The sequence below is a fragment of the Hippoglossus stenolepis genome, chromosome 11 (genome assembly GCF_022539355.2).
Source record: "Hippoglossus stenolepis isolate QCI-W04-F060 chromosome 11, HSTE1.2, whole genome shotgun sequence".
NCBI classification, from domain to species: domain Eukaryota; kingdom Metazoa; phylum Chordata; class Actinopteri; order Pleuronectiformes; family Pleuronectidae; genus Hippoglossus; species Hippoglossus stenolepis.
In genome coordinates this window covers 12,146,365-12,173,735 of record NC_061493.1, presented here as the reverse complement: position 1 = coordinate 12,173,735, position 27,371 = coordinate 12,146,365, and the positions used below count along the sequence as shown (strand labels likewise).

Genomic DNA, 27,371 nt, shown 5'->3' with positions numbered 1-27,371 from the left:
CTTGATAATCCTCAGATCTCAGTGTCAACAGTTTATATTGATAGTACTTCCAGTCGAGGTTAAAGTCCCTATGAAAACTGTGTATAACATATTTCAGGGGATTATCCAGAGAAACATGAACACGGATTGTGGAAAAATATCTTACCATTTCATTTTTTTATATCATTTTTTTATTCTGTGGACAACAAAATCTGATTTCCATTCATTTATTGCATTGTGATGGAGGCATATATCCCAGAGGTGGTTATTAGAGGTTGTAAATTGGGCGAAGGGGTTAAAGAGAAGGGAGTTCTCTACCTGCAACAATAGGGATGGTTTCCCTTCCTCCATTGGAAATACAGTATATTTAATTCTGAATACTGGCTTGGAAGCAATCCAGTATAATCTACTTAAACCGAAATGCCAAACAAAAAAATCTTTATATTGGACCACTGTGTATATCCCTGCGACACCATCCCTGGCTCCATCTCCTCAGGGAGGAGGCGCTCAGTTTGTTGATGAGAGGAGAAGCGCTGCAGTCACACTTGTGTTGGAAAGTAGGTCACATATCCCACGTTTCACCGCATGCCCAAAGCAGATGGGTGACAGCGGTAATTGGCATCAGGGACGATCGCACGCTGTGATGGCTCTCTCTCCTGAGATACCGTACCTCTACCTTTCCCCCTGCTGTCTGCTGGAGTGTCTGCTAATGCTCGGCTGCCAAAGTTGAAAAAGACTGCTGCACCCCAGCCCTCCCTACGAAGAGCACAAGCACATAAGGTCAGGGCGAGTCAGGATTTCAAAGAACTCTCAGAAAAACTTTTCCTGCAGAACTGGAGCTGCATGTCATTCAATCTAACTTCATCATATTAGGCCTGAAGCAACAACAGCCACGCCATAGCAGCTCGGTGTGGCTGCAAGCACAGCAAAGTTTTATCATTATTAATGTTACATGCTCAAAATGGCAACGCTGACATGCTGATGTTATGATGTTTACCATGTTCATCATCTAATGTAGATAATTACATTAAACACGCTAAGTAGCAGAGGCTGGTGTCAATATCATTAGTTGTGCAAGTATTTGGTCATAATTAATACATTTAAAGATCTGATGATTGCGCTTGTTGAAAAGTCTGGAAATTCACCAAAGGTTCATCCTGAGGGGACCATGACTGTCTGAAATTCTTGGCAATCCAGAGAGGTTTAAATATCCCACTGAAACCCCACCTCTTGATGGCGCAAGAGTAATAGTCAGGGGTTCAAAGATTCTGAACAAGAGACAAATACCGCTTCAAAATCCCGCAGTCATCCATCAAAAAGTTTCAGACTGATGTGCCCTTCCCCCGAAACTCCACTGATAATATTAAGGTCGTGATCATTACTAATGTTGCCCTTAAAACCGTGTTTGAAAGGAATAAAAAGGTTTTGCCTCACTTAACCGCCATCGTCTACGCCCGCGTCTTCACAAATCAGGGGCTAAACCCAGGAAGCACGGCTAATTAGAGAATGATAATATCATTTAAATGGTCTCTCACTTATCAGAGTGGATTAAACAGGGTATATTAATTCCATCCGAGCATCCACTGGAGTCAGTGTCAGCCAGTACAGACCGTCGAGTGAAGAAAGGTGAACACAACACAGTGAATGAAGGGTCATCAGATTGTTTTCAAAGCCTTTATCTCTATAGGAACTGTACATAGTATCAAATGTAATCTATGGATCAGTCTATTGCATGGATTAGCTCCAAAGGCCTATCTGAGAATAACACTTTCACTCTTTTGTTGTTATGCCCTTTTCATTCTTTCATATACTCAATTAAACTGGACTGAACAAATAAGAAGTGATTGTTCCCCCCGCCCCCCCCCCGTGCCCTCGGAGGTCTGCGAGTGCTACAGGAATAGTCTTGTTCCCCGAGAGCCACAGCTGCTGTTCTGCTGAGAGAGCTCGTGAAGAATTTGTCAACGTGAACCCTCATGACCGCTGAGCAAGATTTATGGGATCCTGTGTCGCCCACCTGCTCCTTTTTCACCCCCCACTCAGGCCCAACGACGCACTCTTCACCTTACACCCCCCCGCCCCCAGCTCTTCCCTTTCTGTGCCACTGCTTTTCATGTATCCGCCATATTCTCCACGTCTTCTTCTCACTGCTTGTTAGAATTGACAGAAATAGCACCCTCGATGACTCACTACACCAAAGTCTTTTCAGAAACCAGGTGCTGTCAACAAGCATGTGTGCCTATGGAAAAAAAAGATATAAGGAATATCTCATTTTGAGTGAAACAAGTATTAATTCAGACATGAGCTACTCCTCTAATGTTTGACAGAAACAGTGGCCAGATAGTGTGACTGCGGTTCAGAGATGAAGGCGAGACCGAGGCCAAAAACTGCAGACCCCAGTGTACTGCACTTGTTCCTATCCCAGGATTACCAGGGTTATTTAAAATGAAGACACGTTTAATGTTAATGATTGCATTCAATATTTATATCAGGGTTTCTGCAGATTTCAATTTGTTAAGTCTTTTTATGAACTTTTCAAGACCACAATGACTTCAATTTTAGACCTAAGTCCCAGAATTATTTACACACCCACATCATTGTAAATAAGGTGAAGTAGTCTGTCAGAGAATAACCCTCAAAACACCTTGTTATCTCACAAACTACAGTCAGAGACGGAAGGTATCCACAGTCTTTTCCACAGCCAAGCCCATTGTACTGAGATTCATTCTGACCGGGTTGTTTGTATTAGTTCCACGTTGGTCTTATTTGTACTTTTGTTTCAGCATGATATCCGTATTATTGAGCAAGAACATAGAGAGGTATTACAAATTATGCAGGCCACCAAAACATTTCTCTTAAAATGGAAGGGCTATGGAAGTAGCGCTAAATAAACGTTAACATAAGTAATTAGGACCTTCATAAATGTATTCATACCGTGGTTCATAGTATTTTAACACACTAAATACTTTTTAAGCCTTAATTTGAGACTATTGAATTTGAGACTTTTGAAGACCCCAGGGAAACCCTGTATATGAACCCTTGGGAATTAAGTAATGTGTTTTCAACTATTGTCAGATGCTATAATAACTGTATATTATTCATCTGTTGGAAAAAGTGTGTGAACATCTTAGATAATTACGTCAACAAATGCTAATTGGAGTCCAATTAATAAACCCAGACTGTAGGTGTAGCACTAGAGCTACTTTGATTTATGAAAAACACTCAAAACATTATAACTTTGCTATTTACAAGAAACATGATGTGAACTATGTGAACTGCAAAAGAAAAAGAGACACAAGATCAAGAACTGTTTTCATTCATTTTCTGCTTGTCCACTATGAATCTGATTGAAACCATAGTTTATCTTGTTACATTTTAAGTTTTGGATTTTATAACTTGCATAATCTGTCATTGTAAAGCACTTTGTGACTGTTTTGGAAGGTGCTTTGTTACATGTTATTATTATATAGGGCTGAAAAGACACAATATTAGAGGTTAGCCATTTATCAGTTCACATTTTGTGAGTTGACCCTATGAAAAACAAGATGACTTATAAATAATTTGTTACTCTGAAATGTTTTTTATATTATTTTCAAAGCCCAATTCAGGTACACTGTAAGTTGCTTCAAAGCATCTTTTCATCAAAATCATCAACTCCATTAAATCACCATGAAAGCCTGTATGTCGAGATGATCAGTCAATGGTGAGTACATTTTACAAACGTGTGTTGACCATGTTTACCATCGACATTAGAGATGAGAACAGACAATGAAGTTTAAAAACCAAAAAAATGGTTTTAAGCAAAATACAAACTGATTTTTAATAGTCAACTGACATAAGTTGAGGACATTTCTCAGATTTCATGAAAACAAAGACTTGTTTACATGAAGTAAATGTATTTTTATGTATGTACAATTAATAATTCCCCAAACATTTTAAACACTCTCTCCGTCTGTAGTGCATTAATTACACCTTAACACTTCGTTACTTCCTGTGAATCACAAATGTAAGTGAAACCGTCTGAAACAAAGTCTTAGTTACTCACTGGCAGACTTAAGCAATTCAGATACGTACGTTACAGTCACTCTGAGACAGCAGCTGTCATATAAATTACCAAAATAAGGCACATACACACGTAGGAAAATACACATTTCTATTGCATAAATTTACACTTGCTCCCCTATGATTTTTAAATAATTTCAGATAAAAGTACTTCAATGTAACAGTGTAATGAACAAAGCCTTTGTACTATATCCTTAAAATTCACATTTGATCAGTACAAACATTGTTTTTTAAAGAATATTTTATTCTTGAAAATAAAGAAATCAAAGACTTACTTTTGCCCTTTTGTCGCTGTTAGTGCAGCAGTTTAGATCTATCAGGTGTAAAGCCAGTAGTTTGTATGGTGGTTAACCCCCGCTGAGGTCACATGGTCCCACAGGTGCCTCAGACGTGGTAGAGCGGCACCACTCTGCTGATGTCCTGTCTACAAATTGGGCATTGGCGGCGTGGAAGCGCCCGGTAGCAGTTGTGACAGCAGCACACATGCCCACAGTCCAGCAGAATACAGTTACGAGGCTGATTGAGGCAAATCACACAGGGATTCTCTACGCGTTCCTCTGCCGCATCCTGAGGCGCTTCGGCGCCCGCTACATCAGCCTGCCATCTCTCAAATTCCCTCCTCTCCTGTTCCCGCTGCCACTGAGCTTTTAGGTGGTAGTAGTAGCGTCGACCCACCCAGAGGACGACCATCGCCCCGACCAAAGCAGAGGTAATGGTCAGCGCCTTCCACCAAACAGCCACGTTCTCTTGGTCTTGTCGCAGGGTGTCAAAGTCCATGTTGCCCAAGAAGTACTGGGTACTATTGGAAGGGGGTCGAAGATTCAGGGTGCCGTCTGTGTCTAGTATCAACTCACCTACTCCTGTGAGAGTTGCACCCACCTGGGAAATGAGGGGAACATTTGCTTATGGTATTGTGGAGGAAAATAGCAAAAAATATTATACTTTCTCCAGTGAATATGAATTATTTCTCAGCTGCAGGAGCCATTTGTTAGTAACAACCAACCTTGAGCATTTCCTCGGTCTCCAGTTGCCCTTTAATTTTCTCCCCACTCAGGTATTGTCCTACGATGTCACCCAGGCCGTAATTGAGCTGGTGAAACTTCTCGTGGGTAATCTCCATGTGGGTTCCAGAAGCTTGCAGAGGACACAGGACCTTGACTGTGGTCTCATCCGATCCCACTAACACAAAGGGCACTGCATTCACTCTCTGGTGCAAGACCAGCTCACTGTCTGTCCTGCAACAGGTAGAAGGAGGGAAATGGGTCTGTTTAGTCAACATATAAGAGGATAGACAGGATCAAATAAACTGAGGATGCCCCATGCATATAAAGTACGACTCTTTGATGTTCAGTTCTCAAATTTTGAGCCAGTTTGGTTCTTATGGAGGTTGTGCAAATCTCAGGGTCATTTCAGTGTCACAAGACACTAAGTTGGAAGACAATAGATGTAATGTATATTATTACCTCCACCAAGGAGCTGATGTTTTTGTCTGCATTTGTTTGTTGGACATTTAGCAGGATTACACAAAAACTACCGAACAGAATTCCATGACATTTTGTGGAGGGGTGGGACATGAGTCAAGAAAGGACCCATTACTTTTTGGGGTGGAAACCAGGAATTTTTCTATTCACTTTCTATAACATTGTGTTGTACAGTGTTTTTCAACATCTTTGTTGATTTCTCAGAGGACAATTCATGTACGTTATTTTAAAAAAAACAGGCAAAATAAAATATGGATCTAGTGAATTTTAATGTGGTTTCATGAGGGGACTGTTGGGACTTGGTGAAAGTAACATTCTAGTTTACAAAACACATGTATACTGTGGGCTGCACCTGCAGTAGTGGCAGCAGGTTGGGGTATTGAGATTGGACGTTTATTAATCCTTCACTTTAAACTGGGTTGAGGATGTTGAAAGCTGTGAATAATGAATGAGTAGTCAAAATAAAATCATATACTGTGCTCACCAAGTGCTTGAAAGGCCATTCCACACCAGCCTTTGTTGTTTCAACATTATTTTCTGCAACACGCCGACAATTTCTTTTTGGAAGTGACTCGTCAGAGGCTCGCCCACTGGCTGTACAGCACCTACACACACAAGCACATACACACTTAATAGAGAATAAGAGGTGAAGAAAGTGTACATCTCTTTCAGTGGACAAATATGGATCTAGTCTTGTAGGTATCAGAAAAAGTGAGACCCTAATTACCTTCAATGACAGCATACTGTAGACATGCTCCTGGAATTTCCTTCAAAATGTTTTTGAGTTTCCCATCTATGGTGAAATGTGGAGCTTCCTGACACAAACACAAGACACACACTATTTGTGAATGCAGGACACACAGTGCAGAGGACAGGCTTCAGGTTCCTGTCACATGAAATTTGAATTCATTTCCTTCAACTTTTTGGCACAGTCTACTTCTTCAGTCCTCTAAACAACTGGCCTAGAAGATTGGCTTCCTCTTTCAGAACGTTCTACCTAAAGAGGATTTCAAGTTTGTGAAAGATCGTTTCAATGGTTTCACACCTAATCCCATTGCTACGTGTGGTTTAGACAGCATGAAAAACAGAAAAAGTAATAAATTGCAAAATAAAAGGTTACGAAGAGTTATGAAATGTTACACAACTAACGTCAAGTCTCTCCACTGTTTTGCGGCTCTTCCTGTACAGATAGTAGAAGATGCCTGAGAGGGTGAGACTGGCCCCGAGACACACGACCTCTGGAACCCTCACAGAATATCCATCCATTGTCCCTGGCTCTCCTGTCCCTGCTGTAGGAGCAGACCTGCACAGACAAGTGACAAGTAACAATATCAGTACATCAACTAATACAGGGATTCTGATTAATTGTCAACATAGATGCTGATCTTCTGTCAATCAATTAATCAACCACATACTGTAGCTGTAGTCAAGTTACAAATTAAGATAGAAATACATCCATAAAAGTGACACGTTGTCCTTTTTTACACATGGATTTTACATTTATGAATTTTTAAATTATGACAGTGGATTGACAAGGAATGCCAAAAGATGTTTCTATATTCAGATTCTTTCAGGATTCTAGAAACACCATCAGATCTGGCTGTTTAAAAAAAAACGTTGATGCTGATTATTTCATTTTCTACCCGAACGTGAGGGGGGTGTGCGATGGCTCTGAAGTGCAAATCACAAAACACAATAACAAATCACAGAACACAACAACAAATCATAAAAAAACCAACAACAAATCACAGAACAAAACAACAAATCACAGAAAACAACAACTCTTGTCCATAGCAGGTACCTTCCCTTTCCATTTAACATAAATGCTGCTGTGTTTTGTTGTTTTTTATTTGCAGTTGTGTTTTGCACCCCAGGGCCACCGTAGTAAAGCCTCAAACTGGGAACACGGACTGGCCACATACAAGTTCAAGGTTTTATTGCAAAAAAATTAAAGCTGCAGTAAAAACACATAAAACAAAAGACACAAAACGAGAGAAACTGGCTGCAAACATTATAAACGTTAACTTGCCTCGATTGAATTTGGTGTTTCACTTTTGACAAATCAGCAACCACAGCTCTAAGGTATAATATTGATATCTCACTTTTAGTAAAAATATACAGACAATCTATAATCACTACTTTCATTTTTATCATCTTTAAAATCCTGGTGAGCTACTAGCTAGCTAACGTTGGTGGAGCCTCACCAGCAGTGAACGTCCCTGTTGGCTGATCACGTGACCAGCAGCCACACAAGAATACAGGCGTGTTGTTGTGTTAAAGTGGAGAAGCGCGAATAACACGGTTGTTTCTACCTGTCAGAGAAAAGATGATCTCAAGTTGACATTATCGGCCCCACGGTGTCGTCCATGTCACGTGACGTCAGACCGGAAGCAGTGGATGTCACGTGACTAAGTCTGCGCACGCGCACCGCGGCATCCTGCTCCTCTCTCCACGTCTCTCTACTAGCTGCGCCGCCGAACATGGCAGGAGGTGTGCGGAGGAAGACCCCCGGCTCCCCGGCCCCTCTGTGGGGGAAGCTCCAGACGCTGTGGCAGGACAAGCACCTGGTCCTGTTCAAGACGGAGTACACGCTGCTGGTCGTGTCCGTCCTGTGGCTCCTGGAGATCGGCATCAACGTGTGGGTCATACAGAAAGTGGCGTGTAAGTAGCTGCGCGGCTAGCTAGCACGCTACGGCGCTCCGTCGTTTGCCTGGACGTGTCCGAGCGCTAAGTAGCTAGCGTTAGCATGCCCCCCCGACACCCAACCCCCAACTTCCAGTGCCACCTGTCAGAGAGAGTTTACTGTCCTTGCATGACCAAAGAGAAACGGCTGCTCTGCGCCGGTGATAATCAGGTTTAATCTCAGTACTGTAAACTTGTAGTGGCATGATCATTTTTCACGTAAAGATCAAATAACATCATCCTGTATTAGTCGGAAATTTGCCATATTACAGCAGAAAGAGTCAAAAATAGGCATCAGTAAGTAATAATAAGTAACATGCAATAGTTAAGTGTAAGGACAATAATACTTAAGTGTAAGGATAACAAAATTATGAATGGAATAAAAAATACTGCTATTGATGCATATATTTAGGCATTAGTTTGTCATTGATGTCATTGTTTATTTTGTCCACGTTGTTTAATGGAGGGCTGCAGATCTGTTAACATTTACTATTTGTTTTATTCTTTAAGTAATTGTTTGTTTTATTAAGAGACTGAAAATAGTGACATTTTTTTAATCTCCAAATCTCACGGGAGGTCTATATTTGTCTTTTGTTTGCTTTATTTTCTCTCCAAAACCTAAAAGTATTCAATGTACAACGACTTAAAAAAAAAATTAGAAACCAGCAAATGTTCATAGTTGAGAAGCAGGAGCCAGTGAAAGTTTGACATTCTTAGCATTAGCTGGTCCCCTCATGGCTGCTGTACATGTGCATTGTGCTAAAACAGTATGGAAGGACCAATTGGCAAATAATCGCTGATAAATCATTTTAATTATTTATGTAGAAAATACCGGACATTGTAAAATACACTGAAATATGAATGAATGAGTGAAGTTGTTGACAAACAATCTATTATGTTTCAAGAAGTTGAGTTTGAAGTTTTTGGAGAGTTCCTATAGCGATCCCATGCAAGTGCATTTAATAAAATAACAACTCATTTAGTTGCAGCCACCTTCCTTACAATGTGTCGACGCACGTTACACAAATCAATGTATTTATTTAATCAATGACCAATCAACCCTAATGATCACTGATCTATGTTCTTGCAGACACTGAGATAGACTGGAAAGCCTACATGGATGAAGTAGAGGGCGTCATCAATGGAACATACGACTACACTGAGCTTAAAGGAGACACGGGTCCCCTGGTGTAAGTTTCAAAGGTCTACAGTGCTGTTGATGCTCCACCGTGTGTTAAGACGTCATGTGCGTGAAGGATTCTGGGAATAATTGGCCCCTTGTTGTTGCAGGTACCCGGCTGGCTTTGTCTACATCTTCACTGCTCTTTATTACATCACCAGCCACGGTGTGAACATACGTCTGGCTCAGTACATCTTCGCTGCTTTCTACCTCATCACGCTTCTGCTCGTCTTCAGGATATACAACCGCACTAAGAAGGTCAGTCCGTGGTTGTGTGACGAAATTTTTCCAGCAATACACCACTAAGTATGATGCTACTAATATTTATGGAACCAGTGGATTTATGTGAGACTGTACTATAATAATATGTGTCGCTTTCTTTCTTCAGGTTCCTCCCTATGTGTTCTTCTTTGTGTGTTGCGCCTCCTATAGGATCCACTCCATCTTTGTGCTGCGTCTCTTCAATGACCCAGTGGCCATGATGCTGCTGTTTGCAGCTGTCAACCTCTTCATGGATGGATACTGGACCGTGGGATGTGGCATCTACAGGCAAGTGTGGACTCTTTTCTGCAGCTTCTAATGAGATGTCTCCCTCTGTTATCCATGAGTAAAATGTACACAGATGTCATGTGAACTTTTTTTTATTATGTGTTACATGAGGAAATTACAACTTAATCTTTCTCTCTCTCTCTGACAGTTTAGCAGTGTCTGTGAAAATGAACGTGCTTCTGTTTGCCCCCGGGCTACTTTTCCTCCTCCTGTCTGAGTTTGGTCTAATCAGGACAATCCCCAAACTTTCTCTGTGCGCAGGAATACAGGTAAATATCCCCTATTAAATCATTAGGTACCATATTACTAGCATAACCACATTTTCATGTTAAATGTCTTCAACATCATCATTAAATTAATCTGTCCTGATTTCACAGTTTTTGCTCGGCCTCCCTTTTCTCATGGAGAATCCCATTGGTTACCTGGGCAGGGCTTTTGACCTTGGCCGTGAGTTCATGTTTAAGTGGACGGTCAACTGGCGCTTCCTGCCCGAAATGCTCTTCCTGAATCGCAACTTCCATTTACTCCTGCTCGCTGTCCACCTGCTCGCCCTGCTGCTCTTTGCTTTCCGCCGGTGGAAGAGGTGAGAGACTGACTTTCAGTGCTAAGTTCATTGTTGGGTTTATGAGATGGAATAAAATCTGGGGTTACATTTGGGCCAGTTTTAGTTACACAAGATGGCAGGCATTGGCTCAGTCAGGACTTGATGTCATGGATGCTTACGCTGGGTTTCTAGATATTTAGAATAATAAGTAAATCTGTATTTTCTGTCTTAACAGGCCAGGAGAGAGCATCTTCGATCTTCTCAAGGAGCCTGGCAAGAGGAAAAGCCCTCCTCAGGAGAATTCAGTGGATCATATCCTTTTTTTTCATTTGAATATATTACCATTTGAAGAAAATTGGTCCTTTTAAAGGACACATTGAGATCAGCATCATTATTACTCACTGTTAAATGTTTCTGAATGATATCCCTGTGAGGGTACAGTCACACATACGCAAATGTAGCTGTGGCAGACTTTCACCTGTGCAAGTAATCAGCACATTCTCCTCCTGCCTGCTACAACCCTTCTCTTCCTCCAGCGTCTTTCTCTGTTCTTCAATGTACCAATGTATGTTACGTAATTTGCCTCAGGAGGCGATTATTATTCAGCTTCATTTGCGTATATGTGCGAAGGTGCCCTAATTCACCGGCTTCTGTGTCAGACCTTAACAGACAAGCACAGATAGTACTGATTCTGTTCACCTCTAACTTCATCGGCATGTGCTTCAGTCGTTCGTTGCACTACCAGTTCTATGTCTGGTACTTCCACACGCTGCCTTTCCTGCTCTGGAGTGGTGGAGTCAAGAAGCTGGCCCATCTGCTCAGGTAAGAGGAAAGCTTGATGTTTACGAAAAAGTTTCAATTTCGACAAGATCACCAAACACTCAGCCACATGTCAATGCTTCCTCTTTCTATCCCTGTGTGTAGGGTCCTGATCCTGGGTCTGATCGAGCTTTCGTGGAACACGTACCCCTCCACCAACAGCAGCTCAGCCGCCCTCCACGTCTGCCACCTCATCATCCTCCTCTGTCTGTGGCTGGCTCCGCCCCTGCAGTCAGCCCCCGCAGAAAACCCACAGGACAAACCTGTTAAGGACAAACGTCAGTGAGCCACAGCCTGATCGGAGCGGACGTCAGCATACGGTCAAGTCATCTGCCGACAGCCGTCATCCCTCCTCCTCTCTTAGCCCCTCACAACACCGGTGCACGGGGGAGGTCACTGGGGTAGACTGTTTATACGAGAAAAAAAGGAGCAATTTGATGCTTCTCATGTCAGCTCGCTGCTAAAAGTGAATGAAGCAAACACATGGGTGCAGCCTGAAGACAGACGCCTACGCGATGAAATGCAATGTAGTCGTGTCTTGCAGTTAAAGAGATGAACAGTGAAATAATTCATGGATTCTCAGGTTTCATTGTCAAATACACAAGAGAGGAGTACAGTGCTAAGAGAAAAATGTGAATGTTTTTGTGTGTGAAAAGGATTTATTACATATACTATATTTCTACTTAGTAAGTTAAAAGTACAGTCTACCCATAATTAAACAGGCCTAGTCATTATTTCATTTTAGATGCTTTAATATTTTCAAAGTCATTTAATGAGGCACAAATAAACAAACGCATTGTATTTATGAAAGCAGTATATTGAATTTATTTATTTATATCCCATAGAACTTTTACTAAGAATGTATTGTATATCGGGCAGAAGCTTTTGGCATTTTCACTTGCCACAGTAAATTCTTTATTCTCCAGTGCAAGGCCAAAACTCTAAAAGTAGTAATTTTACACAAGTGTGTACAACACAGCTATTTGTCTGATTTGTTGATTCATCCACTGTTGTGTGTGTGTGTGTGTGTGTTCCCAAAACTAATCATCGCATATGTAGATTTAATGTGAAAAGTTTGCAGTAGACTGAACATTTTATATTAAACTGAGATACCACTTCACCTTGATGCTGTTTTTTGTTTTCATGGTTTTGTTTCAAATCACAACAAATAGTTAAATTCCAGCATTTTTGTATTTCCCATCAATAAGTTCATTATTTAAAGTAATATTTCTGTAGTTTATCAAATAATCATCCTGATGATCAAATTTCACTCAATGATTATGAAGTAAGAACATACAGACAGGGAGCTTCAACTTATACTAACAAAAGCTCATTCAGGTGATCAAGGCATTCTTGTGATTGCATAAAGCATTTTTATAACAAAAGGCCATGTGTCTGATGTCAGGTAAGGAACATTTTACATTAATATCAGTTCTCACATCAGTAAATCTTTCATCCATCCATCCATTATGAATACCACTTATCCTTTTAGGTACAAGTGGGGCTGGAGCATGTCCCAGCTGACATGGGGTGATTGGCAGGGTACATCCTGGACAGGTCGTCACTGTGTTAAAGGGCCAACATACAGAGACAAATACCCATTCACACTGACATTCACACCTATGGTCAATTTTAGAGTCTCCAATCTGCATGTCTTTGGACTGTGGGTGGAAGCCAGAGCACCCGGATAAAACCCAGGCAAACATGGAGAGAACGGTGATTTGAACGGGTAACCTTGCCTTGAGGTGACTGCTAATCACTGTACCAACCAAAATCTTTCATGTGCAACTGAATATTAAATTGACCTCGGCACTGGGTTATGGTATTAGCTGACCCTGCAGATAAAATACCAGATACACTTTTCCATGTTGCCACTTTAGAGTCAGTCATTGATAAAAAGTGAGTATGCAGATTAGTAGATTTGGCTCAGTTCCCTCAGAGGTGATTGTCTCACATGTTGTTGGGGTTGTAACACAGCATGTTAAGTTTGATGTTCTCGTCCCAGTGGCGCAGCAGCAGGAACAGCTGTCTGGCAGCTCCCTTCAGGCCTGCCAGGTCCACTCCCTCAGGCAGTGCCTGACAGCGCAGCCAGAAGTCCGCTTTTGCTGCCACCAGCTCCCACTCCATGAAGTAGCCGGCACAGCGGTGCTCGAGCCAGGCGAGCGCAACAGCTGTGGCCCAGCTCGACCCCTCCAGGTCCTCTAGGGCCAACTGGCAGCTCATTTGGAGGTCAGCTGGATCTACTGAAGAGCCCTCATATACGTCTGTCTCTGATCCGCGACCGCTATCAGCCTGGCCATACCTCTGACTCTGGTAGAGGCCTTCCTCGAAGCTGGGGAGGTCAGGGTGTGAGGTGACATGGTCTCGGTCAGACAGGTGTCTCCGGCGAAGCCTTGGTTCCAGCATCAGAGGAGTGTCGTCTGGAGTGTGGTGGAAGGGAGGTACAGTTTTGGCGAAGACGCAGTAGGTAGGAGAGGAGGTCACACCCAGAGGCTTTGCAGATGTGGATAAAGACGGAGCACTGGGAGATGCACAACGGAAAGGTGGGCTGAGGCTGCGGCGGTGGAGGCTGTATGGTGAAGCCCTTTTGAGGCGGTCTAGGGGGATCTGAACACAGTCTGAGTAGGTCTCTGTCAGCAGAAAAGCTCCTGAAGCCAGCTGCAGACGCACCTGATCCAACACCACGTGGACATAAATTACTAAATGTGCTTGCATGCTTGTGTGTATTGTATACACGTACAGTATAATGTGTGTGTCTACACAGCTCACCAGGGGCAGGTAGTCCGGTGCTGCAGTTTCAGGTTGTGTCTCAGTCTCTGCAGACAAACAGTGAGACTTGAGAGGAACCTGCTTTCCTGATGTGATGGAGGACCTGAATCTGCCCAGGGGGAACCTGGAACACCACACATATAAAAACTAGTCAAATTCAACATTCGTGAGTTTCGCTAATATTTGTAATTTATTTGTTTGAAATGTTTTACCTGGATCCAAAGAAGCTTTCCATTGACTTGCTCTCTATGGATCGCTGTGAGCGAGTGCACGAGGTGCCTGATATTGCCGGGGCTGTAGCAGAGTGGCCGCTACCCCCTACACCTGAGACAGCAGCATGGAAAAACACAGTGAACAGTATTGTTTCATCAGAACAGTTATAAAGTGATGTGTCCTGGCTGGTTTTTAAAGGCACAGTGCACCCAAATGACAAAAAAAATATTTGTTTTGTCGTAAACAGTAGAAATATTGGATTTAAAGTGGATTTTACTCTAATAATTAGAGTTATTATTGTTATTGTTATTTATTTATGACATTTTCAATACTATGAGCACCACAAACTAAATTCTCCAGGTACAATCCTTCAGAGTCATCAGATATCAACATGACTAGATATGACTCAAGGTAAGGGAGAATATATGTTGGGTTATTTTTGTAATTTGGGTGAATTGATCCTTTAAGAACTATGTCAGGGAATAGTGATATGTCAGGGGAGAGTATTTCTTCTTTTCTTCTTCCATACAGACTCAGCTACAGTAGAATTTTCAACCGGCTTTCTGGCAAGACGCATCTAACCTTGGGACTACGCTGCACTGGAGGGTGTTTTTTTCACTGAGCAGGTTCGACAGCAATACTTACTAGAGTCCCAGGATGTAAGGCTACATGGTGAGGCAGGAGTGTCATCTCTGTCTGAGAGATACAAAGATTGTTGATGACCTAAAGTCTTGACAACAGAATTGGGTGGTGGTATCATTCAATGTGTTTACCTGTAGTGTTCCAGTTGTCATCCATCTCCTCACTGTCCCTACTGGAACGCCGTCGGCCCAGACCTACAGAATAGGTCTGCCTGCGACTATCTGACTGCGAACTCCTGTTCCCTGAATGCATCCCTACACACACACACACACACACACACACACACACACACACACACACACACACACACACACACACACACACACACACACACACACACACACACACACACACACACACACACACACTTTTTACTACAGGGGCTATAAAGGGGCCAATTATATGTCCAACATCCATGTTCCTGATACAGTAGCTCTAGCTCTGGAGCTAAAGCCACACATCATTGAATATATTTAGAAAATGGTTCCTTGATAAAGCACAATGTGTAGGCCTACTTCAAAAAAAGCTTGGAAAATAAAATGCATCAAATTGTTAGTTATATCAGTAAGTGACAGTTTATTTAAAAAGAAAAAAAGAGTACTGACAGGACAGTGGCACTTCAGGAACCAATCAGATCTCAGTTGGGGCCATTGCCCCCTTTGTCCCGCCTCTTGATCCGCCCCTGACCTTATATGAAATCTGTGTATTACCCTTTCTTTTTTATTTTATCAGATTGGAAGTACAGGCATTGCAAAGTTGCTGAGACAATAAGTGGTATTATGGGTGTTCTAGTCTCTATAGAAATGAATAGTAAAGGTACACTGGGGACTCACAAGAGACAGATATGGATCATTTTGTCACAAAACACCTTTCACAGCTCCAAAGAACATTAGACAACCACGATCGCACACGTGTACTTCTCATGACATATAAACAAAAATTTTGTGGCTGAGTGCCCCCCCAAAGTATATAAAATAATTGTTAAAGACAATAACTGGTGGCACACCTGTGTTTTTGACATCCATGCTGTCTGGTAAGCCTTTGTTGGTGTGGCTGTCAGTGGTAGAGAAGGAAGTGTACATGCAGATGATGTTACAGTGCTTGCTGGTCTGGATGGCTTTCATACGGTATCGCTTAGCTGAACCTAAGGAACCATCAAATACAATTACATTATTTTTTGTATTAGTTGGGAGATGGATCAGGCTATAGGAGAAATCATTAGTAAAACCTCACCATGTCCACTGTCGCTCTCCTTCTCTGCCATCTTCTCAAAGTCTCTTATAACTGAGCGAGCTGTCAGTTGGTGAATGATCTCCTCCCACGGTTCTTCCCCTCTTCCTTCTTCCCCTCCTCCTCCTCCACCTCCCTCAGCTCCTCCTGGTGTCTCCTGGCCCTCAGGGTTCCAGAGGTGCCCCAGGTCAACACTGACCTCCCAGGACACAGGCCTGCCGCCAAGCACGCCGTGAATGAGCGAGCGGCACTGACCTGGAGGAGGATCCTCCAGGTGAACTGCAGAGAAGAGGTACTCTGGATCTGTGAAGCTGTCCCAGTCCAAAGGAGAGGCGGGGAACAGGAGTCCATCTGAAGGTCAGAGTGACAGAGTGAGCAATAGAAATTAGATGGAGGAGGAATATGAAGCATAATCCTGTTTTTCTCAGTAGCATCTTACTGGAGTCAGTGAGGCTTCTGCGGGACAGTGTCCCACCGGATGGGGGCTTCGTCTCCCCGTCACTTTCGTCCAGCCTCCCTCCCAGCGTCTGGTCGAAGGAGACCCTCTCTAGAGCTCTCCTTAGGCGATGCATCTCCAGCTCGCCTTGGGGGGACGAGAAACTTCGTGCCGCCATGGTTGAACGAGCCAAAGCTTTTTGTCTCCTGCGAGGTTCCTCACCTCCATCCAGGCGCACGGTCTGGTTGCAGGACAGGGAAAGTGATGCAAGTGTGAAAAGTAGAGCAGACCTTCTCTACAGCAACATATGTTGATGTTAGTGTTATCAGCTGGCACTGTTTCTATTTGTGAAATTTTGAACCTTCGTGAGTAAACAAGTCCTACCCACAAAGAGAGAAGAAAATTCTATTAATTTAGACGACCAATAGTTTGATGCAGTATTTTCTCATCAAACTATTTTATAGTGCTGGTTTCGATATCTTTGCACGGCATAAGTTGCATGACTACAGAGAAGTTCATCTGTGTGAATCTGTTACAATAAATCTCACCTTCTTTGCTCCATTATCAGGGGTTTCAACGGAGAGGTTTTGTTGCCATGCAGCGTCGGCCCACCGAGACAAGGACGATCTCTTATCCAGAGGGGGGATCCTCTCAAGGCCTTGGGGTAAAGACCCTGTGTCCAGCACGGAATCAGAGGACTGAGGGTCGGGCAGAAAGGCCCCCCCTGCTGAGTGGGACTGTGTCTGTAGACTCCGCTCGCTGCTGAGAGAGCAGCGAGTGAGGACGTACTGCTCCTGGATGTAGGAGCTCTCCTGGATCCTCCTCCTCACATCACTGGACCAGTTTAGCTCCACACCTGGCATGGAGAAAGGCCAGTTGTTAACTATGCATACAGAAAGTGACCAGCAGGCAAATGGACACCCGCAGATGTGTGACTGACCTGGGCTGGTGCCAGGGTCTGTGTCTTTGGCACAGGAGAACTCAGTGGAGATTTCTCTGGAGATCTCCCTCAGTGCCTCCTCCAGGTCGGTTCCTTCTGCACTCGTCACCACAGGCATTAGTTCGGAGGCCGAGGGAGGCGAAAGCTCATCATTTGATTGGCCGAAAACCGAACCAGTGGAGCCTCGGTGCACGCTTTTATAGCCTCGTCCTTGAGTCTGTAAAATAAGGCACTTATATTAGAAATGCACCAAGAGATACAAAGACTGACTTTAAAAGAAATGCTGATGTATACCTCAGTCTTTTTTGATCTGAAACCTGTCATATCGTACAGCGTGCAATATCCAATGAGACGATTCCCAGAGTAGAGTGGAGGGATTTCATTGGGTGAAAGAAGGGCCTCCATGTTCTCTGGCAGGTACCAGTCAATCCGAACGTCAGTCAGCACAGGTTCGAAGGCCTTTTTCAGAGACTTGATAAACTGAAGAGTGAAATTGGACACAATATTCTTTTTTACCTGAACACTTTAAAGTTGCAATGATGGAGGAAATATTCAGGTTGTTTAATTAGGTAAGGTACCAATTTATTAATGTAAATATTTAAACGAAAAAAGTAAAACCAAAAAGTAAAAGTACTCTTTATTGGAACTAACTTAAGTGACCCATATATATTGTTGTGTATTACCCTATTTCTTAAAACAGATTCATCTGTGTACTAAATGTGGTATTTTTCTGATGTAGCAGGTCAAGGTGGAGCTAGTTACTATGATATTCCCGTAAGTAATTCAGTGGTTCCCCGGCTAAGGGTTTGGCCCCCTACAAAAGGTCCCATGATAAATCTGAGGGGTCATGAAAAAAATATAATATAAAATATTCTGTGTTATTATTATTTTTACCCAAATCATCTATTTATTTTTCAGACACAAATATAACTTGTAGTCACTCACTTTTCACCACTGCTAATGTAACACAATATGATTTTAAAAAACAAGCTTTGTTGAGCACGGTTATGCCAATAATTGTTATGCACTTCACATTTTCTCCAGTAGGTGTCAGCCTTGCAGCGCTACTGACCTTGGGCTGGAGTCTCTCCTCATCATCTAAGAACTCTGTGGTGCCTCCTGTTAATTTGGCGACGCCCTGCAGGAGTCGCCTGCAGGCTCGAGGACCCAGGCCCAGACCGAAGCATCTGCAGAGAGGTGAAATAATATATATACTTAAAATGTTCAATCACACACTCTGTGGCTGCACCACACGTGAAGCATGTCTTTCTCTCGCTTGGATTTCTGGGATTGGAACTCGGACCCTAACCCTCATGGCCTACAGAGGCTTCCATATGTCTCAGCATAGAGAACATTCAGGTGTGTTCAGACTGGTGTTGGGGCTCTTAAAGGAATCACAAGCCATTTGGCTGATTGAGAGTTTGAATGAGACATTGTGTGTGGTCTCTGAAAAATGTCTGGATGGTTATATACTGATTGAACATTATAGATATGAAAACAGAAAAACCAATATACCACAACTCAAACAGAACTGTAGAGCTGTAGACTGTAGTTAGATGGCAACGTAATTTGCATTCACTGAAATTAGATGCATCACAAGAGATGGATTTTATGCAGGACAGCCAAAATTCAGTGGAGAAAGTCAGTCGTACAAGAGAATACTAATGAGGGATAAATAGAGTTATTGTGCAGTGCTGGAGGGCCTGAGGGAAACCAGAGGGGCGGGACTCTCACTGCAGAGGAGAGCACTTAACGGGATTACTGGGCGTGGCTGAAAAATACCTCAGCCCTATCTTTTCTTTCTTTCATGGCGCTTTGCTCTCAATTTTTCAAGATCACAGTTTGCTTGTGTCCCTCTCTCCTCCGTCTCTCTGTCTCCATCCTCTTCCCTCTCCTCCCCCACATTGTGTCTCTGTCATGTTTATCTGCCCATTCTGCCTGCACTCAGTGGACTCCATTCCTCTCTGCTTCCCTGTCACCCTCAGTGTTTTAATGTCTGATTACATGGCAGCCATAGGATAAATATTTGCTAACTAGTTGTTTGAGTAAATATCCATCATGTGTGTTGATGACATCCTCCTAAAACCTCTCTGACCTGTTTTGCACAGACGATTTCCAGGTTTTAAACAGACAGATTAGTTTCAGGGCTTCGTACCTGCCAGCACACGTGTTTCTGCGGACCAGCTCCAGCACTTTGGCCACATTACCAATGGACCCATCTGTAATGACGAAGACCTGGCGAGGATAGGAGCGTTGCATGGGCTGCTGGTACACCCAGGACAGTGCCCCCAGGAGGTTTGTGCCTCGCATGTCAGCTCTCATCCTTTGGACATATTCATATGCCTGCATGAGAGTGACCTGTGTGCAACGAGGAAAGCAGAGATGCAATCAGAGCTACGGTAGCGGTGATGGGAGAAGCGCGCGTCGGAAAGAACACCTGTCCAACTGCATGATGCTGCCTGTGCAAACATCACCCGTGTTGTTCAAGATAAATTCACTGTTTGATATCAGATGCCCCAATTACCCCGTGAGGGTAGCAAAGAATTTAATCAGCGCTCCTCTAATAAAGCGAGAGCAAACACACACACATTAGCACCTGCCTTAAAACAGCCGCAAATCACACTGTGGACAAACACGGCTGACAGGAGCGGAGATGGAGGGACATCTCCTGCCTCCGTTAAAGTGCATGAAAGGTCACCATATGGTGAGGAGTATGTGCAAAGACTGTTTGTTCTCGCGGCCCCTGGTCGGGATAAAACCTGATACTCTGCTACTAAGGCAACCCAACGAACTGACCTATCGCCTGATTAGAGAGCGGACAAAATAGAACACATGGTTGAACAACACGGTGGAAAAACATCTGCTTTCACGCAACATGAGCCAAATGCCCCATGTAGTATCTTTTACTGGAAACACCGCGATTCACGTGTAAATGTTGCAATTACGTAACATACAAGTTTATTTTGGTGAAAATCCTCTAAAGAAGACGGTTTCAGATTAATCTCCATGGTGAGAGCTACAGGTGATGGCGTGAAGCTCACATCAGTGCAGAGCTTGCTGGAGGTGAACAGGGGCTTGATGGTGGTGCCAAAGCCCACGATGTTGAGGATGGTGCCGGAGGGGAGACTCTTCAGTGCCACCACCATGGCTTCCTGTGGAAACAAGAGGGAATAATCAATCCATGCACCTGAATCTAAAAACTGAACTTGTTTAATTTCATTTATTTATTAATGTAATAGGGACAGTGCTTGTTAATCAGACAAAATCAGTAAATAAGCCAGAGTGATGTGTGTCCCTAGCCAGCTTTTACAAGGCAGTTAAAAATAATAAACCAATGACCTCTCTTATATAATTAAAAATATCTATGGATATTACATGTGGATGATACATACCATCCACACAAACTATTAAATTGAAAACTCTACTATAAAGGACAAAAAAAATACAAAAAGTATAAATAAGAAAACAAATGCATCAATGCTGGAATAATTAATCAAATACATTAATAAATACAGTTTGATATGGAACGTATGTATTTCTACATTCATCTATATGAGAATAAATACATAAATATAGAAATGAATGAATGAATAAATAAATAAATGCAGAAGTAAATAAATGTAGAAATTAATTAATAAATAAGAAATACAGAAAAGGCCTTCTTCATTGCAAACTGTTAAATTAATGTATTTAACAATTTATTACATATTTAGTTACTTATTTACTTATTTATTCATACTTCTGTCATATTTTTGTCCTTCATACACTACGGCCAATAATTAGAAAAAATATAACCCATGATTAAAATACATCATAAAAATCTAACAGTACAAAGCAATACTCCGAAACAATAGAAAGTCACAGATACTCATGTATACTAAAGTTATAGTGGATTAATTACACATGACCTAAATAGTTAGTGGCTCTGACTGAGGCTCTGCTGCACAGCCCAGTCCCCTCTGATGTTTACCCTTGTAGCTCCACCACTGCTGTCCTGCTGCATTACAATCTGACTCTGGTTCCTTTGTGTGTGTTTTCGTCCTGGCTGCAGCTCACCTTAACACGATGGATGTTGGTGCCACTCATGCTGCCGCTGCGGTCCACGAGGAACAGCAGCTCTCTGGTGGCCTTGTGCAGCTCCAGAGGTTCACGCAGCAAGTCAGGACAGAAGTTGAGCATCAGGACGGGGCTGCTCAGAATGTCCTTGTGGTGCCGCTTCCTCACAAACTCCAGCTGCAAGTGGAGCATAAGAATGGCAGCTTTTAGCACACAGGACAGATACATGTGTGAGATGTGAAGAACAAATCGGGACAGGATGCACCGACCTTCCTCTCGGGCTCTGAATCTTTGCGGGTGCCGTGGATGAAATCGCGACGGGAACAGATCTGCTGCTCATACTGGCTGAAGGAGAGTCTGCCTCTCTCTAAGATGACCAGTGGGCTGTGAGGTTCTGTGAAAGGGTTTCAAGGTGAAAGATTTCTGAATAACGAACAGAACCTGACCCAAAGAGAAAACACAGTCATTTTAGTGGATAAGTTGCCATTGCTCACCACTGAGGTGCAGAATGATCTCTATGTGTCTGTCGTATGGATGCTCCTGAGCCAAGGTGATGTAGGTGGCAGAGGCACTTTGGGCGCTGGGGTCTGCATCTGCCCTCAGAGCGTGAGTGGGGCTCTCCAGCCCTGCAAATCGGTTAAGGAAGAAAACAAGAGAAGCAAATCAGTATATCTTGCGATTTGTTTTTCAATAGTCAACGATTATTTTCTCATGTAAAATGTTTTAACACCAGTCATATATATATAGAGAGAGAAAGCTTGGTGTGCTTTTTCCATTCCTACAGCACACACCAGTGGAGTACAGATTCATTGTATTACCTCTGCAAAGGAGGTTGTTCTCACCCTGATCTATTTTTTTGTTGGTTTGTTTGTATGTGAACAGGATTACGCAAAAATCACCAGACAGATCATCACAAAACCTGGTGGAAGGATAAATTATGGGTCAGGAAAGAACCAATACAATTTTGGTGTAGACCTGGATCATGGAACAGATCCGGGAATTTCTTTTGTCACCTTCTTTAACATTGTGAAATGGCGCATTTTGACATTTCCCCTGATTTCCCAGGGAAACATTGATTCATTTTCATGAGAAAAAAGATCAACTGATATCTATGAGTGTGTGTTATTTAGGGCAGCCTGATTGAATTTAAGGAGACTGTTGGGCCTTGGCGAAGTTATGCACTTTACTGAGTCTCAATCAAGTTTTAAAATGAGATCGTACACTATTCTAACATTTCACAATGGCTGGGTGAATCAATCTTATTTGAGAAGACAGGCAGTGTACCGGCCAGCAGGCAGGCCCCTCTGACAAGCAGCTGGAAGTTGAGTTCATAAGGTGCCAGGTTGGCAGCTGGACCGGTGAAGATGGCGTGGGCACACTGCTGCTCGGAGTCCAGCACCCGGTCCTGTTTTCCTGAGGTGGCACCAAAACAGCTGGTTGCTCTAAGGAGGGCAGTGATGTAGATCATTTGGTATCAAATTATACTGCAGTCAGTCTATATTACATATCATTTATTAGAATGAGAGAGTGTCAGGTAGAGTAGTGTTGCCACATGTAGTGGTGACATAAATACCCAGTTTCTTCTATTTTCCCCCCACTTTCACTCTTGCTCTGGGTCATCTGGCCAGTGACGATAGGAGTCAGTAATGAGGGGTAGACGATGTGGATCGCTCCATTTTCTAACGTGGGGAGTTCGAGTGTGGTGCTTATGATAATGGACACTATATCCATGGGGCCGATGAGCCCTGTGCCCACGATGAAGGTGGTTCTCTCAAGGTCTTCGTCCAGGATGAGATGCCCTAAAAATATGCACTCGGTTACTTCGATGACAAAACAACGGAAACAGACAGAAAAGCAAATAGACTCTTGTCGTGAACATGCTAAATCTGCAAACGCATTCCATGTACATGGTTTCACTGTTTCCACTAAAATACTGTGCACATCAAGCTGATTTATGTCTGTGCTATAAGTGAACGCTGGTTCATCATTAGGCAGGCGGCCAAAGCTCTTTGCCTCCCTTGTCTGTCCTTTCTATCACCAGTGAGGCTAACTCAGGACAGAGCTGGGACTTACTGCAGCTGCACTGAAAAAAGAAAATGTATCATCAACTCTGAAAAAGTGTTTTTTCAGAGTTGTTTTTTCCAATTAAAGTTAGCAATTGTGTTAATATATCTGTTGTAAGTTGAACAAACGTAATTCATTGAAAGGTTAACAATGGACGTTATTTTTTTTCAGTGTGTATGATGTGTACATGCTACGACCAGATCACGACAGTGGTTGAAATCAGTCCACAACAGTTTAACCAGTGGTTTAAATTGTTTGTGTTGATTTGTTCAACTACAATATTTACCTCTTTTTTTTAACTACAAAAACATACAAGTCTCCCCAGCTTTGATTTTCTGACCTGAAAGCTAAGTTGATCACATATTATTGACTTTTCAAGAACATTTCAAGTACATAGAAGTCTATGCATTCATCCGTTCAGATATTCCTCATCAGTGACTAATGTCTGCTCCCAGTATCCATAAATGTATTAGGCTGATTACTGCTCAATAACTGTTAGACTTATTTATTAGTCAGCTAGCTGAGGAAAATAGGCAGCCCAGAAATGTCAATGTTCAAAATGAATGTGTGTCTAATTTCTTATTTGTTGAAGCTTATGGAATCATATCAGATGAATATACGGACACTTCACAACACAATTTGTTCTCCCTTCACTGCATTCCTCTGTCCTCCCTCCTCACCGTTGGTGCACCGAATGTCGTGGCTGGAGCCGCCACAGCAGCCCCACTCCCGGCCGTTCCCACAGTGGCCGTCAAGACCAGATGAAGGGCAGCAATCCAAACAGCAGTCCTTCAGCTTCCCTCGGCTCTGTATCTGGACGCCCACCAGTCGACCCGCAATGGAAGCCTCAAAGTCCACCACAACCTCCCTCTCCCCGAGAGGGTACACAAACACACCTACATGTACAACAAAACAAAGGATTTCAGATTCATGCCTCACTTTAGAAACTGATGAATCTACATGACATGCTGCACATTTCAAAGTTCAGTAGATGCTAAAAGTTTGCTTTGCTTCTGACTTTCTTGAATGTTCTTAATTGTTGTCGCTTTGGATAGAAGCCTTCACCAAATGTGTTAAATATAATTGCTAACATGCCAGTATAGCAGTCTATTTTATTTTGGTAGTAACTCAACTTTTTTTAAGTTTTACTTAAAACTTTTATTTTTCAAATCTCATGTCTTGGTAATCTTATGGTGAGTGTATCTAGACATTATCTTTCTCATTTCTTCAAAGCAAAGACATTTTGGGGGGATTTGATTCATGGAAATTGTTCCAGCTGTCAGGTAGCCCTTTTCCCTAAAATGTACGTTGACCTGATTCGTCCCTCGAGAGTTAAAATGAGGCTGATCCTCTGGGGTCAGTTTTTTAGTGCACATTTAGCAATTTATTCTCGCAAATTGTTCTCGATGCTGCATGTTGTTTTTTATGCCAATGACACCTTGTTATATCTTCAGGTAAAGCCAGGGATGCTTTACACAAAATTGTGTTGTATAGATAAGACATGTTCAACAAATCAAAGTTCATTCTATTCCTGCTAAACTTTCACTGGTGCAACTTTACAGTATCAGATGATACTGAGCTGTCAGTTAGAAATTCTAGAGTCTTAACTGAAGCTTACTGCTGTTTTGAGGATAAATTGGTGATCCGCTATTGGGGCAATTTGGGGGTTCAGTGTCTTATAAAATACAGTTGCTGAGGTTATTACATGCTCCAAGAGGGAATCACCCCCCTACTCACCGTCTACAGACTCTACGTCAGCGTTGGCATAAGTAAGGTTTGCGGTGATGCCCAGGGAGCAGCCGTTGGCGCAGGACTTGATGCAGGAGGCCTTGAGCAGCAGTGGTTCCCATGAAGAGCGGTTTCTCAGTCCCACCATCTTTTCAGGGGCACGGACAAGCCTCTACTGCGCCGGCTGCTTGAGAACACAGGTACACAGACCAGTGACAGGAACGGGAAAATGTGAGTGTGCATTTAAATTCTCTCATTTTAAATTCAGTGCACAATCACAACGATCTTTGTAAATGAATAGTTGCACCAAAGAAGCGAAACCGATCAAATTAGACCTTTTGGTGCATTGCATGAAAAGATTTTTAAATGTCCAGTGGATTTTCATTTCTCTGCATACGTGTCTCCTGGATTTATACTTACATGTACACATCAGCCCTTGGACATGTAACCTAAGCTCTCTTCAGGCTCTTAGCAACCAGCTTTGGTAGTTTGAGTGTTCCAGGCCTGGTCAATCATTAACATTACAGGTCAGCGCTTACTACACAATGCAACGTGCTTAACATATGCAATCAGAGTCTGTATGGAAACATGTGAATTTAAGATTATTGTCTTATTCCTATTTACCTGCACCCTTTTCTAACTGCATGAGCTGGAATTCTAAACTATGGGACAACATAAACTTATTAACAAACAAATCACAACTTCCTTAAGAGATTCCATTTATATACAGCAGCTCAAGCTGTTTGATTCAACAATTCTTCATGATTTAATAACTTTAAGTGCATCATGTGTAAAGAGCACGTCTCAGTGAACGGTAGACTGCATAAAAGTGTGTGTGTTTGTGTGTGTGTGTGTGTGTGTGTTTGTGTACACATGCATGTGGCCATTTGTGTGCATGTCTGCATGTGTTTGCTGTGATCCAGGTAATAGTCCTTTCACATCTACCTCTCTAACAAGATCAACAGCCTCCATCTGGTTCCCGTGCTCCCGACTCATAACAGGCAAATAAATGCCTGGTTTGTAAAAGTCGGGCAAACTGATGCTGTCAGAATACACATAAAAGGCAGAAGATGCATGACAGGGAATAAGTTGCATATTACATATGAGTTAGTCATGTGTGTGCATGTGTGTGTGACATGTACACATGCTGACCTTGGAAAGTTCAGCCTGACACTGAAATGCAGATACTGAACCCCAGCATGCACAAACACATTGTGGTGAAGGTCAAAGATTTTCCAGCAGTTATTATTGATTTAAAGCATTAAAACTAAATCCAAGTCTTAGAAAGTAAAGATTCTGCCTCTGCAAGGTTTAATTATTCTATCTGGCTCTTTGCAGTCCTGGCCAACACTGCAGCCTCCAAGTACAAGCTCCAGATAACAAGCAACAATAATCGTCCACTTACTGTACTGTTCAGTGCAGCATCTGATGATTCGCCTCTGCGTCCAGTCCCCGCATCACTCCACCATCACATCTACTCACAGGTTTCCCTATGACACCAACGGTAGGAGTTGTCCTGCAAATGCTGCTCTCTCTCCTCCTTCTCTGTCTGTCTCTCTCCACCAGTCACCTCGCAATGAAAACAATAATAATCAGAGTTAAATATATGGACCCTACTCATGGAGTATAAAACAATATCCATGATGAAAAGCAGCTACTTGCACGAACAGATTATTTATTAAGACACCCGGCCATTATCTGGAGTTATTACGAGAAATTCATTTTCAGTATCAGGCTATTAGTTTGTAGGGAATTAAAACGTCCTGGAAATGATTAATCACCATCATGCAGCTCTGCGCTAACCTATGTTTCCTGTTAAGTGAAATGGCATCCGCTTACCTGCTCTGACCTGAACCACAGAGCTGATCACAAACTGTGGTCCTCAACCTGCTGCTCAGGCTACAGCACACATTGGTAAGTGAGGCAGAGCCTGCTTTTCATCCAGACAATTGGCTGTGATGGTAGCAGCACCATAATTCATGGCTAATGGCTCGGCCAGC

The 27,371-nt window shown here is 42.7% G+C and overlaps 3 protein-coding genes across 8 annotated transcripts; 1 reads left to right on the top strand and 2 right to left on the bottom strand.

The window, feature by feature from the left end:
* Positions 1 to 156: 156 nt before the first annotated feature.
* On the bottom strand, positions 157 to 7,979 carry mul1a (mitochondrial E3 ubiquitin protein ligase 1a). Of its 4 annotated transcripts, none has more exons than XR_004697796.2 (7): positions 7,832 to 7,979; positions 6,669 to 6,822; positions 6,247 to 6,334; positions 6,004 to 6,124; positions 5,042 to 5,273; positions 4,314 to 4,917; positions 157 to 735 (listed from the first exon to the last, which is right to left on the bottom strand). XR_004697796.2 is itself a non-coding variant. In XM_035169820.2 (6 exons), the coding sequence occupies exons 2-6, from the start codon at positions 6,783 to 6,785 to the stop codon at positions 4,423 to 4,425; spliced, it is 1,053 nt and encodes a 350-aa protein (XP_035025711.1). In that variant the 5' UTR covers positions 6,786 to 6,822; positions 7,832 to 7,979; the 3' UTR covers positions 3,748 to 4,422. The 4 variants fall into 4 exon arrangements, 2 of the variants coding, with proteins under 2 accessions (XP_035025711.1, XP_035025713.1); XR_004697797.2 differs by lacking the exon at positions 157 to 735 and adding an exon at positions 2,062 to 2,215; XM_035169820.2 differs by lacking the exon at positions 157 to 735 and having other exon boundaries at positions 3,748 to 4,917.
* On the top strand, positions 7,951 to 12,413 carry alg3 (ALG3 alpha-1,3- mannosyltransferase). The gene is made up of 9 exons (XM_035169819.2): positions 7,951 to 8,180; positions 9,292 to 9,391; positions 9,492 to 9,639; positions 9,770 to 9,930; positions 10,079 to 10,199; positions 10,308 to 10,513; positions 10,710 to 10,786; positions 11,152 to 11,296; positions 11,399 to 12,413. The coding sequence occupies exons 1-9, from the start codon at positions 8,000 to 8,002 to the stop codon at positions 11,577 to 11,579; spliced, it is 1,320 nt and encodes a 439-aa protein (XP_035025710.2). The 5' UTR covers positions 7,951 to 7,999; the 3' UTR covers positions 11,580 to 12,413.
* vwa5b2 (von Willebrand factor A domain containing 5B2) lies at positions 12,095 to 27,371 on the bottom strand. Of its 3 annotated transcripts, none has more exons than XM_035169814.2 (23): positions 27,211 to 27,371; positions 26,777 to 26,941; positions 25,381 to 25,558; positions 24,324 to 24,539; positions 23,153 to 23,378; positions 22,864 to 23,021; positions 22,074 to 22,205; positions 21,849 to 21,973; positions 21,580 to 21,756; positions 20,565 to 20,675; positions 19,679 to 19,881; positions 18,596 to 18,710; positions 17,818 to 18,003; positions 17,524 to 17,740; positions 17,132 to 17,439; positions 16,587 to 16,824; positions 16,151 to 16,498; positions 15,924 to 16,061; positions 15,049 to 15,171; positions 14,921 to 14,971; positions 14,275 to 14,386; positions 14,063 to 14,186; positions 12,095 to 13,963 (listed from the first exon to the last, which is right to left on the bottom strand). In XM_035169814.2, exons 3-23 carry the CDS (start codon positions 25,517 to 25,519, stop codon positions 13,244 to 13,246), a joined length of 4,167 nt encoding a protein of 1,388 aa, XP_035025705.1. In that variant the 5' UTR covers positions 25,520 to 25,558; positions 26,777 to 26,941; positions 27,211 to 27,371; the 3' UTR covers positions 12,095 to 13,243. The 3 variants fall into 3 exon arrangements, with proteins under 3 accessions (XP_035025705.1, XP_035025703.1, XP_035025706.1); XM_035169812.2 differs by having other exon boundaries at positions 25,381 to 25,555; XM_035169815.2 differs by lacking the exon at positions 14,921 to 14,971 and having other exon boundaries at positions 25,381 to 25,555.

Bases quoted from the DNA above. Each gene is read 5' to 3' on its own strand.
- vwa5b2 (XM_035169814.2), bottom strand. From the start codon at position 25,519: ATGGTGGGACTGAGAAACCGCTCTTCATGGGAACCACTGCTGCTCAAG. The intron at 18,711-19,678 runs GTACGAAGCCCT...ACCTCTCTGCAG, and splicing joins AGAAACACGTGTGCTGGCAG to ATGCTTCGGTCTGGGCCTGG. The intron at 14,972-15,048 runs GTAAACACATTG...TGTATCTCTCAG, and splicing joins TGACAACTGGAACACTACAG to ACAGAGATGACACTCCTGCC.
- alg3 (XM_035169819.2), top strand. From the start codon at position 8,000: ATGGCAGGAGGTGTGCGGAGGAAGACCCCCGGCTCCCCGGCCCCTCTG. The intron at 9,392-9,491 runs GTAAGTTTCAAA...TTGTTGTTGCAG, and splicing joins GGAGACACGGGTCCCCTGGT to GTACCCGGCTGGCTTTGTCT. The intron at 9,640-9,769 runs GTCAGTCCGTGG...TTCTTTCTTCAG, and splicing joins TATACAACCGCACTAAGAAG to GTTCCTCCCTATGTGTTCTT.
- mul1a (XM_035169820.2), bottom strand. From the start codon at position 6,785: ATGGATGGATATTCTGTGAGGGTTCCAGAGGTCGTGTGTCTCGGGGCC. The intron at 6,335-6,668 runs GTTAGTTGTGTA...TGTTTGTGTCAG, and splicing joins AAACAGTGGAGAGACTTGAC to GAAGCTCCACATTTCACCAT. The intron at 6,125-6,246 runs GTAATTAGGGTC...TTGTGTGTGTAG, and splicing joins ACAGTATGCTGTCATTGAAG to GTGCTGTACAGCCAGTGGGC.